The 12,870-nt window shown below is 41.9% G+C and overlaps 1 protein-coding gene across 1 annotated transcript in view; it reads left to right on the top strand.

The window, feature by feature from the left end:
- The window catches only part of Dytn (dystrotelin), a 64,077-nt gene that overhangs the window by 22,348 nt on the left and 28,859 nt on the right, over positions 1 to 12,870 (top strand). The window contains exons 8-10 of the mRNA NM_001081658.1: positions 17 to 180; positions 3,330 to 3,441; positions 5,565 to 5,710. Coding sequence (NP_001075127.1) covers positions 17 to 180; positions 3,330 to 3,441; positions 5,565 to 5,710 — 422 coding nt within the window. The remainder of the gene's footprint in view (positions 1 to 16; positions 181 to 3,329; positions 3,442 to 5,564; positions 5,711 to 12,870) is intronic.

The following is a 12,870-nucleotide window of genomic DNA, read 5'->3' as shown; positions in this document are numbered from 1 at the left end:
TCCTCTTGCTTCCCAGGTGTTGAGCTCTGGAATCAAGGAAGAGAAATTTCTGTCTTGGGCACAGTCTGAGCCTCTGGTCCTCTTGTGGCTCCCAACTTGCTACCGCCTGTCAGCCGCGGAAACAGTCACTCACCCTGTGCGGTGCAGTGTCTGCAGAACCTTCCCGATCATAGGACTGAGGTACCATCAATATCATATTTCCCAAATGGTCACTTGGCAAATGGGCCCGGTGGTGGAGTTGCATAGCCCCAGACTCTCTCTGGGATCCTTTCTATACATCTGGAATGTTCTTGCCTTTAGAAAATTAATTCCCTGTCTGAGGCGGCATGGTTGAAAATAAATGTATTTCCGATAATTAGCGAAATATTAAGTTTTATCTCTGGTTCACACTCGGCTTTTCTTCTATAGCAGTGGTTCTTCACTTCTATAGCAGTGGTCGAGATCCCTTTGGGGTCGAATATCAGATATCCTGCATATAAGATATTTACATTATGATTCATAACAGCAAAATTACAGTTATAAAGTAGCAACAAAAATACATTTATCTTTGGGGGGCGGGGAGGCGTCACAACAGCGGGGAGCTGTATTAAAGGGTTGCAGCGTATTAAGGTTGAGAACCAAGGTATAAAACAGGTGTCTTCTGCTCCAAATAAACCTTTTAAACACTTCGGAGCTACCCATAAGGATGGTTTGTTAAGTGTGAAAGAAACATTCGGCTAAGCAGTTCACAGGGATCACGTTTCTTAAAATGTGGTACAAGCTGTACAAAAGGCTACGCTATTATCTCCAACTTCCTGAAACATTAAATTCCGTGGTTAGCAGGTAGTAGAGGGGCTGGTGAGATGGCTCAGTGGCTAAGAGCACCCGACTGCTCTTTCGAAGGTTCGGAGTTCAAATCCCAGCAACCACATGGTGACTCACAACCATCCATAACAAGATCTGACTCCCTCTTCTGGATTGTCTGAAGACAGCAACAGTGTACTTACATATAATAAATAAATGAATCTTAGAGAAAAAAAAAGCAGGTAGTAGAGACTGGTGGTCTAAATCCAGATTCCTTGCCTTACCCCTCCTTGACTTTTAACAGTCACAGTTAAAACCCCTCCCTCGGGGTGTGATGGTATACACCTTCAATCCCAGCACATGGGAGGCAGAAGGAAACTCTTGATGCCAGCCTGGTCCACATAGTGAGTTTCAAGAAAAGCAGGGTTACACAGAGAGACTCTGTCTCAAACAAACAAACAAGTAAATGAGGTACCATGGCAGGGTGGTAGTGGCTCATACCTCTACTCTAAGCACTACAGAGACAGGGGCAGATCAACCTGGTCTACAGAGTGAGTTCTAAGACAGCCAGGGCTACACAGAGAAACAGTGTCTGGAAAAATGGGGAAAAAAAAAAAAGAAAGAAATGAAAGGGAGAGAGAGAGGGAGAGAGGGAGAGAGGTTAGGATATAGGTTTTGAAGAGAAGGAAAGAAAGAAATGAGAATCCTAGGCCAAAGACGAGCCTGAGTTATGATTTATGGTCAGGGGTATGCAACTATGCAAGGGGTGAAACCCCCCAGACTAGCTAACAAGTCACAAGGGGCCCGGAAGGGAAGGAGGTCAGAGCCCCAGGGCTTCTCATTGGCCCATTTGGTCCCTTTCTCTTCTTGTATTTCCTGATCTTCACCAGTTTAGATGTGAAACACGTTTCTCATGGGCTGAAACAGGTCTGCTGAGTCCACTAGAAATCTTCAAATCAAGTTTGAAGTTTGCTGAGAAGCTAGGTTGAATTCACAAGGGATTTGGAGAAGGCAACGAAGTTTGACTCATAAAACCCTCTTTACGTATAATAGTTTGAAACAATGAACCGAATCAATGGGGAAACAAGCATGCAGGACCAAAGAAATCTTTATATTATAGTGAAAAACAATCTTTTCTTATAATGGACGGTGTCAAAATATGGATGTAATTTATCACAGTGCATGCATTACAATAATTTAACCATTAAACTACAGAAAGGTGTTCTTTATATAACCATTGTGTGTCTCAGCCAGATAGAGAATTAATTCGAAATTACATAAAGTACAATTTTTTACACTGAAATAAGTTTTTCCCCTCATAATCACTATTTTATAAGATTGAATATCATGGTTTTTTTTTTTAATGTGACTTTTAAGTGACTTGCTCAGGCCACCAAGAAAATAGCAACACGTATAATGAAATGTGTCAGAATTCTGTATAACATGCCTTTGTCTGCTGAAAAAAAAATGAAGTTAAACTTAGAAAGATTGTCGGTGAGCTAAGGATGGCTGACTCCAGGAATGTCGGTGGCTTCTTTGAGAGAAGTCTCTTAACACTTGTTTTTATATATATATATATTATAGCCTTAGCCTTAAACTTGTGGCTTTGGCTCTCAAAACTCAAGCAACTGCTTTAGTTCCAAGGAGACAGATGAAGAAGCAACCACAGAGCAGAAGTCACCATGGTGCTCAGAAGGCACAGGAAGAATGAAAGGTCCACTCACTCCCCTATGGGGAGAAAGGGGGTCTGGGACATGGCTCAATGGATAAAGCATTCACATTGCAAGTGTGGGGACTAAGTCCTCTTCCTCAGAAGCTATGGGGAAAAAAAACAACTGGAAACAGAGTCAGGAGGACCCCTGGGGGTTGGTGGCAAGTCTAGACAAATGGGTCAGCTCCAGACTCTGTGAGAGACCTCATCTCAGAAAATAGCATGGAAGAGTTATTGGAGAAGGCATCCAACATCAGCCTATAGGCTCTGTGGTGTGGCAGGACTCAGGAGGGAGAGAGGGAAGGAGGGAGGGATGGATGGGGAAGACAAGGCATAAGGATCAAAGGTTGTCCCTACTACAAGAATTAAGTTCTAGATAGATGGGTTCTCATTTATGTTCTATACAAAATAAGTCATAGAAGACTGAGATGAGATGGTAGAAAAAGCTTTGTTAAAATTATCAACAAACTAGTTGTATTATCCACTCAGCCGTCTTTCTTGTAACTCTGAAGGTGATTTCAGAACATGAAGGAACACACTTAAGGGTAATTAGCATACTGTCCAGACAATTCCCTGTAACTGTCAACAGTGCTGCATAGTTCATCAAATAATCCTTATTAAAAACCCTTGTCTTTTCCATCTTGTACATTGTGTAACAAAGGGGAGTGCCTTCCCACTTAAAGTGTGCTGACTAATTTTCAAAGCTACACAAAAGTTTTGCAAGGCCAAGAAGGCACCCCTTGTATGTTTGTGGGTGCTCATTCTCTACTTGAATATCACCTGTTTGCTCTCCTACTGAAAGTGGCATAAGCTGTTCTTCCATTTCAATTGGCAGATACCATTGTCTAAAGTGCCTGGACTTTGACATCTGTGAGCTGTGTTTCTTATCTGGTCTCCACAAAAATTCCCACGAGAAGTCACACACTGTGATGGAGGAATGTGTCCAGGTAACATCTAAGGCAGTGTGGAAAAAAATTCCCTGCCCCCTTACTGTCCTTACAAGACATTACATTTAAAAACCGTTCCTTCTGAGCCGAAGGAGATTGCAACCCCATAGAAAGAGCAACAATATAAACTAACTGGATTCATTGGAGCTCCCAGGGACGAAACCACCAACCAAAGAGTATACATGGATAAGTCCATGGCTCCGGCTACATATGTCGGGCATCAATGGGAGGAGAGGCCCTTGGTCCTGTGGAGGCTTGATGCACCAGTGTAGAGGAATACTAGAGGAGTGAGGCAGGAGTGAATGGGTGGGTGGGTGAGCATCCTCTTAGAAGCAAAGGAGAGAGAGAGATGGGATGGGGGCTTGCAAAGGGGAGACCAGGAAGGGGACAACATTTGAAATATACATAAATAAGATAACTAATTAAAAAGAAACTTTTCTTCTTTCAGTTAACACTTAAGACACTGGAAAGGGCCGGCTTAACCATCAACTTTTCTCAGTGTAAAAGGGCTCCCGTGTGACAGAATAGTAGTATGCACTGTAGGAAAAAAGTCATAATGACTTTTGTTGTTTTTTTTTTTTATGATTGATACATGCCATGAGATTAAACATAAATGTGCTTTGTTTACATCTCAGGTTTTTATAAATGTTTTTGGGAACAAGAAAAGGCTTAATGGGCTACATTATGACCATTGATCTCATGCTATCTACTAGGAAACATCTGTCAAAGTTACAAGGAGCAGGCATTAGCACCTGGAATGGATGAAGAAGAAGAAGGGTGTTGATTTGCTGGAGATGACACAGCAAACCTTCTGGTTGTGGTCATTCTTTGTAAAGGCTTTAATACGACTTTCCCCGAGTCCTAGATTTCAAGTATCTCTTTTCTTTCCCTTTGGAATAAAAAGGAAAAAGAACTTAACTAGGTTTTTGCTGAAAAAGTAAAACTTCACAACTCTCGATTCTTTTAAAGAAAATCATTAGTAATCAGCAAGTGCATTTAAGTCTAAGAAAAAAGAAAAATACAAAAATACAAAAGCATTTTGCTCTTCTTAGGGGGGTGGGTGGCAGTTGGGGTGCCTGAGGAGTGAGAAAACATTGTCTTTTTTAACCACTGATTTCGGGTGAATCTGTACAACGAAGTTCCTCTCAGCATCACTGTAGTGAAGGCTGCAGTTGGATTGCTTTCACCAAAGGCAGCTTCCCAGTTCTTTCCGATTCTCTCTTCAAGATCAAAGTCCATCCAGGAAAAGCAGGCGCCTGAATTTTTCCAAATACGTTTCCTCTGGAGCATACACAGCCTTGCTAAACTGCTCCAGCTTTGCCTTACTTAGTTCATTGCTTCGGAATACCTTTCTGGCCCTGGAAGCCTGCGACTTGACGGTGTTATAGTGACACCGTGTGGTCATCTTGTTAATAGACTTTTATTCTTAAGAACTGGAGTCCTCAAATTGAATATGGTTGTTTCTTTTCCCTGAAGTTGCTTAGGTGGGCAGGATGGGTGGATTTAGGGTCACCCACTACCTACTGAAATTGTATACAGTAGCAAACTGGGGAGGGTGTTCCTAGACATGAATCCACAAGTCATCACCTTATTCTTAAAGGAACCCACATCTCCAAATGTTAGCAACCATAAACTCAGTCCGATGTCCCTTCTTACAGTTTTTAGAATCCCCATTCTCTTTAAGAAGCAGTTATTTATTGACGCAGTTGGGGAATTCAGCCTGGAGAGTTGTGCTACATGCAGGTTTATACATGAAGGGTATGAGGAAATTCTAGGAGCAAGGAAGATTATTTTTCCCAACCACCAACAATAGAAGAAATAGCTAGCAAAGCTTTGATAGTGCAGCAGGTCATTACCAATGGATAAGGAAAGATCAGGCTTGAACTGATCTGATGCTCTTTAATTTTTTTTTTTACTGGCCTGATTTTATGACTTTTATTCATTTGTGTGCGGGTGTGCATGTGTGCCAACAGCCAACACGTGGAAGTCAGAGGACAAGTTGTGGACACCAGTTTTTTCTTTCCACCATATGGATAGAGGGTCAAACTCAGGTGGTCAGGTTACCCAGTGAGCCATCTTGTCTACCCCTCAAGGGCACCTTTCAATATTGTTCATTTCCACAGATGTCAGCAACAGAGAATACAAAACTCCTCTTCAGGAGTCTCAGAAACAACCTGCCTCAGAAACGCCAGAGGGTAGGAGCTGTGGGGAGACAGTGGCTGCTGGACCAGCTGGCTTCAAGGGACTCAGCTAGCCACGGGCCAGCCAGGTGCGTAGTGTGGGTGCTGCTGACACAGCCAGCATAGATTACAGCCACAGGTTTTCTCTCTTCTAAGTTTATTTTCATTACCGTATGTTAATTATATATCATGGGTTTATTATAGTATTTTCATACACTTATATATTTTACCATTATTTGCCATTTTACCTTCTCTTGTCTCCTATTCGTCCTGCTACCCCTTTCCTTTTCCAGAGTCCTCTTTCTACTTTCATATCTTCCTCCTTTCATGTTTCGTGTTTGTTTCTTTCTCACCCCCCTCCAACCTTTAACTGAATATATAAATCTCTGGGAGGTGTGGGGTCTCCAGAACCTCTCTTCCCCTGGTCACGAAATGCTGGTGGGGCCAATCCTGAGCAGGTCTCCTGTGCAGATCGTCACCGGTGGCAAGCCTGGAAGATGGTGGTCCACCCCTCCACCCCGTTCTCTTTCTTTTAGATCCTTTCTGCTTCCACTTCTGTGATATTCCCTGAACCTTGGAGGAGGAGATACACAGGCTGAGAACTCAACAGCTACTAATTCTCAGTGTTTGGATCATTCGTGAGGCCCAGCAGCAGATGTTCAGCTAAGGCCTCTATGGAGGGCAAGGATGGGAAGAGGGTAAAGATGCAATTACTTTTTACAGCCTTTAGGTTTATAGAGAACTTAGAGGCAACAGTGCCACGTAGTGGCCACGAAAGTAATTGCTCTTGCAAGGCATCAGGGGCTTAGAAGATTGTTTGAGTAACTGCTCTGCAAGTGCTATTTGCACTTCAACACCGGTGAAACCAGACTTATGCTATAGATGAAATTTCTCATTCTTCTGTTCGACTGCCCTAAATGGTAAAGCGTCCCCTGTCATTAACCTCCAAATAATCATTACATTGTGTTCTGTTGTCTTGTCTTGCTTTGCTTTTTTTGGTATGAATTCAATGTGTGACCCAGGCTAGCCTCTTAACTAACCACCCATTTTATTTCACCTACACAGTGCTGAAATTACAGATGTATTCCCACCACTTCTGATGTAAACTATAATTTTTGGGTGTGTGTGCATATATATATATGCACGCACACACACACACACACTCATATAATATGTGTACAGATGCCCATGTGTTTTGGGGCACAATCACATGTCAATATGGAGGGCAGAGGAAAACTTCAAGTGTTATTCTCTAGACACTGTCCAAATTTTTCCTTTAAAATGTTGTATTTATTTATTTGCATGTGTATGGGGTTTTGTCTGCAGTGCCATATGCATGCCCAGTGTTCATGTATTCCAGAAGGGGACATTGGATCCCATGAAACTGGTGTTGCAATGTTTGTGAGCTGCCAGGGTGCTGAGAATCGAACCCCTGTCCTCTGGAAGAACCCAGTGCTCTTAACCATTTAGCCATTTCTCCAGTGCCCCCTCCCCTTGTTTGTGATAGTTCTCTCTCAACTGGCCTGAAACTTGCCAAATAACGTTGCTGTCTATCCAGCCAATGAGCCCAAGAGCCTCTGTCTCTTTCCCAGTGCTGGGATGAAGGTACATGCCCTCACACTGGGCTATTTAAATGAGGGGTTGAAATTCAGACGGAGAGCCTCTTGTGTGTAAGGCAAGCAACTCTACCCACTGAGCTTTCCTCCAACCCCACAAGCCATCATTTTGATAGCTTGCTCGCATCCTTCTCAGGAGCATTAGCAAGTGTGCATTCTTAGAATCAGGGTGAAGGAAAATACAAACTGCTGGAGTTTGCTAGGAGCTGGAACAGACAGAGAAGCCTTGGCCTCATCCAGCAGCATGGGGCCTTTTTACTGTGACTTACTTTCTTCACCTCATTGCACAAAAGCCTGTCTTTCACTCTCTCAACATAATATTTGTGGGGACAAGATCAACAGAGGGGATTTCAAGGGCTGTACAACACTAAAATTCACTTAAACTCTTTGTATTATATCTGATCTACTCCAGGTATAATAAATATGGCTAGACCCCCAGATAGCATTATGTAGTTTTCAGCTTGGTCCGGGTATTCATGAACTCAGAAACTCTGACTGGTCACCAGTCTGGGAAAGGAATGTGCATGTTATAATTTCACAAATATGATCACAGGCAAAGAGTCCCCCTTGCTCCCTATTAAGCTGGCAAATCAGGGATGCTCATCTTCTAAGGTAATGCTTTTTGCCACGTGACAGCACTGGATTGGTTTAATAATTCAGCAAGCAATCTGCACGAGAAGATGCCTCCTTCCTTTTGCTATAGATTTGCTTTACACATGACTGTGCACATCAACAATAACTTTTATTTATAAGAGCGTAATTGAAAGTGAGATGTCAGACATTACCCTTATTAAATATTTGGGGGAAGTTCTTGCAAATGTAATAAAAAACAAAATTAAAATGCCGAGGAAAAGAAGATGAAAACACTTGCCTCTGCAGTTGATATAACCCCCTAGGAAACCAGAGGAACTTAGCAGAAAACACTAGAATTAAGGCTTTGATTGATAGTAGAACATGAAAGAAATTTGCATAAAATTGACAGCTCTTCACTCTCCTAGCAATAACCAGCTAGAAATTTCATGAAACTCTCATTTACAACCTAGATTATTTTATAGAGAAACTATGGGCAAGCTTAACAAAAAGAGAGAGAGAGAGAGACATAGAATAAAAATTATGCTATGTCAGTAAGTATGAAAAACAAGATCTAAACAAACAGAAAGTGTGCCAGAAAGCTGAACGGGATAACATTAACATAGACTAAAATGGCATGAGCAGGGAGTGGGTCATAGGCCTAGTTAAGAAGGGTACCAGAGGTCATAGATTGGCTCGGGAATGTATTGGCCTTGTTCATGGGCAGTCCTGGGCATGAGCTAGTCTACAATGGAAAGCTTGGGTGGGGCTGAGGCTCCCACAGCTGTCCTGCATCCTTGCAAGCCTTGGCGGAGTGTATCATCACATGATTGCTGTCCTTCTACCCAAGACTCCGTGAGATTAGCTTTGTTTTCATAGAGGCCAGGCTCGCTTCTCCCCAGTGATGACAGTGAGGTTACAATCTTTTTTAACAGGTTTATTTAGCATCATATTCTCTCGTGTGAACTACCTGTCTGTGGCGCTCAAGCTACATACTGCTTATTCTACTTTATACAAAACAGTAGCTTCTAGGCTGCTTCCTGCCCTAAGCAATTCATTTTATAATGCAGGGATTTATACAGTGAAACTGATCCACCATTCCTAATCATACACAGGTTCAGGGCTTACACATTCACCTACTTGCAAACTCTTATATGTAATCCAAAATCAAAACTCAAGGTGCCACTGTAGCACTTACAGATATGTAGAGACGGAGATAAAGGTTGTCCCACACATGCCTCTTCAAGTTGCCGTTGGACTGGGGGTGGGTGTTGCTGTCTTGTTCCAGCTTCACACTGTAAACAAATATCTTTCACACAGTCTATTCTGGGCTGGCTTTTTTTTTCACACATTTGTGCCTTTCTAAGTGGTTCCACAATTGCAAACAACCCTCTAGTATAGTGCTGAAGTATTTTCAGGGTTTCCAGAAAACTGTTATGTCCCCTGATGAGACAATATGTGTGGGGGGGGACTTAATGAATAAAACATTCAAAGTGGTAAGGAAGTAACTCCTATATGCCCCTGATCTCAGACTCCTTTTTTATTAGTACTAATTGGTTATTTTATTTATTTATATTACAAATGTTGTCCCCCTTCCCAGTCTTCCCTCCGCATTTCCCCCATCCCATCCCCCTCCCCTTTGCCTCTAAGAGGGTGCTCTCCCACCCAGCTACCCACCTACTCTCACCTTACCCCTCTAGCATCCTCCTTTGCTGGAGCAACAAACCTCCACAGGTCCAAGGGCCTTCCCCTCCCCCCCCCCATTAATGCCAGATAAGGCCATCCTCTGCTACATGTGTAGCAGGAGCCATGAACTGGACCATGTATGCTCTTTGGTTGGTGGTTTAGTCCCTAGGAGCTCTGAGGGGTCCAGCTAGTTGATATTGTTGTTCTTCCTATGGAGTTGCAATCCCCTTCAGTTCCTTAGTCCTTCCCCTAACTCTTCCATTGGGGTCCCTGGGCTCAGTCCCATGGTTGGCTGTGAGTATCTGCATCTGTCTTAGTCAGATGCTGGTGAAGACTCTCAGAGGACAGCGGGCTCCTGTCTGCAAGCATGCCTTGGCATCAGCAATAGTGTTGGGGTTTAGTGTCTGCAGATGGAATGGATCCCAAGGTGGGGTGGTCTCTGGATGGCTTTTGTTTCACTCTCTGCTCCATATTTTTTTGTCCCTGCATTTCCTTTAGACAGGAAAAATTCTGGTTTAAAATTTTGAGATGAGTGGGTGGCCCCATCCCTCAACTGGGGACCATGCTTATCTATTGGAGGTGGTCTCTTCAAGTTCTATCTCCCCTCTGGTGGGTATTTTGGCTAATGCCATTCCCATTGGGTCCTGGGAACCTCTCATTTTCCTGGCATCTAGGATTTTCTAGTGGTTACCACATTCCCCACGCCTCCATTGCTACAAATATCTATTCATTCTCCTGACCCTCTGGACCTCTCTCCTGTCTCTTTCCATACCTGATCCTGCCCTGTCTTTTTTTTTTTTCTATCACCCTCCTCTCTCCCTCACAATTCCCTGGTGAATTCAACTGGTAGGCAGCATATAAAAGAATGCAAATTGATCCATTTTTATCTCCTTGTACAAAGCTCAAGTACAAGTGGATCAAGGACCTCCACATAAATCCAAATACACTGACTCTAATAGAAGAGAAAGTGGGAAGTCCTTGAACACATTGGCACAGGGGAAATTTTTCTGAATAGAAAGAACACCAATGGCTCACTCTCTCTACCTTCCATGATTATTTTGTTCCCCCTTCTAAGTAGGGTTTAGGCACATTTTGGCCTTCCTTAACGTAAAGCTTCATATGGCCTGTGACTTGTATTGTGGGTATTCTGAGCTTTTAGGCTAATATCCCCTTATCAGTGATTACATACCATGTGTGTTCATTTGGATCTGGGTTACCTCACTCAGGATTATATTTTCTAGATCCACCCATTCACCTGCAAAATTCATGAAGTCATTGTTTTTAATAGCTGAGTAGTATTCCCTTGTGTAAATGTACCACAGTTTCTGTATCCATTCCTCCGTTGAGGGACATCTGGGTTGTTTCTAGTGTCTGCCTGTTATAAATAATCCTGCTATGAACATAGTGGAGTACATGTCCTTATTATATATTGGAACATCTTTACGGTATATGCTTAATAGTGGTATAGCTGAGTCTTCAGGTAGAACTATTTCCAATTTTCTGAGGAACCAGCAGATTGTTTTCCAAAGTGATTGTACCTCCCACCAGCAATGGAGAACTGATCTTTCTCCACATCCTCACCAGCATCTGCTGTTACCTGAGTTTTTTATCTTAGCCATTCTGACTGTGTGAGGTAGAATCTCAGGGTCATTTTGATTTGCATTTCCCTGATGACTAAGGATGTTGAACATTTCTTTAGGTGCTTCTTGGCCATTTGAGATCCCACAGTTGAGAATTCTCTGTTTAGCTCGTACCCCATTTTAAAATAGGGTTATTTGGTTCTCTGGAGTCTAACTTATTGAGTTCTTTGTATATTTTACATATTAGCCCTCTATTAGATGTACGGTTGGTAAAGATCCTTTCCTAATCTGTAGGTTGCCATTTTGCTCTATTGACAGTGTCCTTTGCCTTACAGAAGCTTTGCAATTTCATGAGGTCCCATTTGTCAATTTTTGATCTTAGAGCCTGTGCCATTGGTGTTCTATTCAGAAAAATTTCCCCTGTGCCAATGTGTTCAAGGATTTCCCACTTTCTCTTCTATTAGAGTCAGTGTATCTGGATTTATGTGGAGGTCCTTGATCCACTTGTACTTGAGCTTTGTACAAGGAGATAAAAATGGATCAATTTGCATTCTTCTATATGCTGCCTACCAGTTGAACCAACACCATTTGTTAAAAATTCTGTCTTTTTGCCACTGGATGGTTTTGGCTTCTTTGTCAAAGATCAGATGACCATAGGTGTGTAGGTTTATTTCTGGGTCTTCAATTCTATTCCATTGATCTACCTGTCTGTCTCTGTACCAATACCATGCTGTCTTTAATCATTATTGCTCTGTAGTAGAACTTGAGGTCAGGGATGGTGATTCCCCGAGAAGTTCTTTTATTGTTGAGAATTATTTTTGCTATCCTGGGGTGTTGTTTTTGTTGTTGTTCCAGATAAATTCGAGAATTGCTCTTTCTATCTCTGTGAAGAATTGAGTTGGAATTTTGATGGGGATTGCATTGAGTATGTACATTGCTTTTGGTAAGATGGCCATTTTTACTGTGTTAATCCTGCCAATCCATGAGCATGAGAGATCTTTCCATCTTCTGAGGTCTTCTTTCATTTCTTTTTTTCAGAAACTTAAAGTTCTTATCATAAAGATCTTTCACTTGCTTGGTTAGAGTCACACCAAGATATTTTATATTATTTGTGACTATTGTGAAGGGTGTTGTTTCCCTAATTTCTTTCTCAGCCTGTTTATTCTTTGTGTAGAGGAAAGCTACTGATTTGTTTGAGTTAATTTTGTATCCAGAGACTTTACTGAAGTTGTTTATCAGCTGTAGGAGTTCTCTGGTAGAACTTTTTGGGTCACTTATCATATCATCCACAAATAGTTATATCTTGACTTCTTTCTTTCCAATTTGTATCCCTTTGATCTCCTTTTGTTGTCTAATTGCTCTGGCTAACTTCAACTACTATATTGAATAAATAGGGAGAGAGTAGGCAGCCTTGTCTTGTTCCTGATTTTAATGGGATTGCTTCAAGTTTCTCTCCATTTAATTTGAAACTTGCTATTGGTTTGCTATACACTGCCTTTATTATGTTTAGTTACTTGCCTTGAGTTCCTGATCTTTCCAAGATTTTTAACATGTTGTATTTTATCTAATGAGATGATCATGTGGTTTTTTTCTTTGAGTTTGTTTATATAGTGGATTATGTTGATGGATTTCCCTATATTGAACCATCCCTACATTACTGGGATGAAGCCTACTTGATCATGGTGAATAATTGTTTTGATGTGTTCTTGGATTCAGCTTGTGAGAATTTTGTTGAGTATTTTTGCATTGATATTCATAAGGGAAATTGGTCTGAAGTTCTCATTTTTGTTGGGTCTT

The sequence above is a fragment of the Mus musculus genome, chromosome 1, assembly GCF_000001635.26.
Source record: "Mus musculus strain C57BL/6J chromosome 1, GRCm38.p6 C57BL/6J".
Lineage (NCBI taxonomy): Eukaryota > Metazoa > Chordata > Mammalia > Rodentia > Muridae > Mus > Mus musculus.
This window is presented reverse-complemented; position numbering and strand designations above follow the sequence as displayed.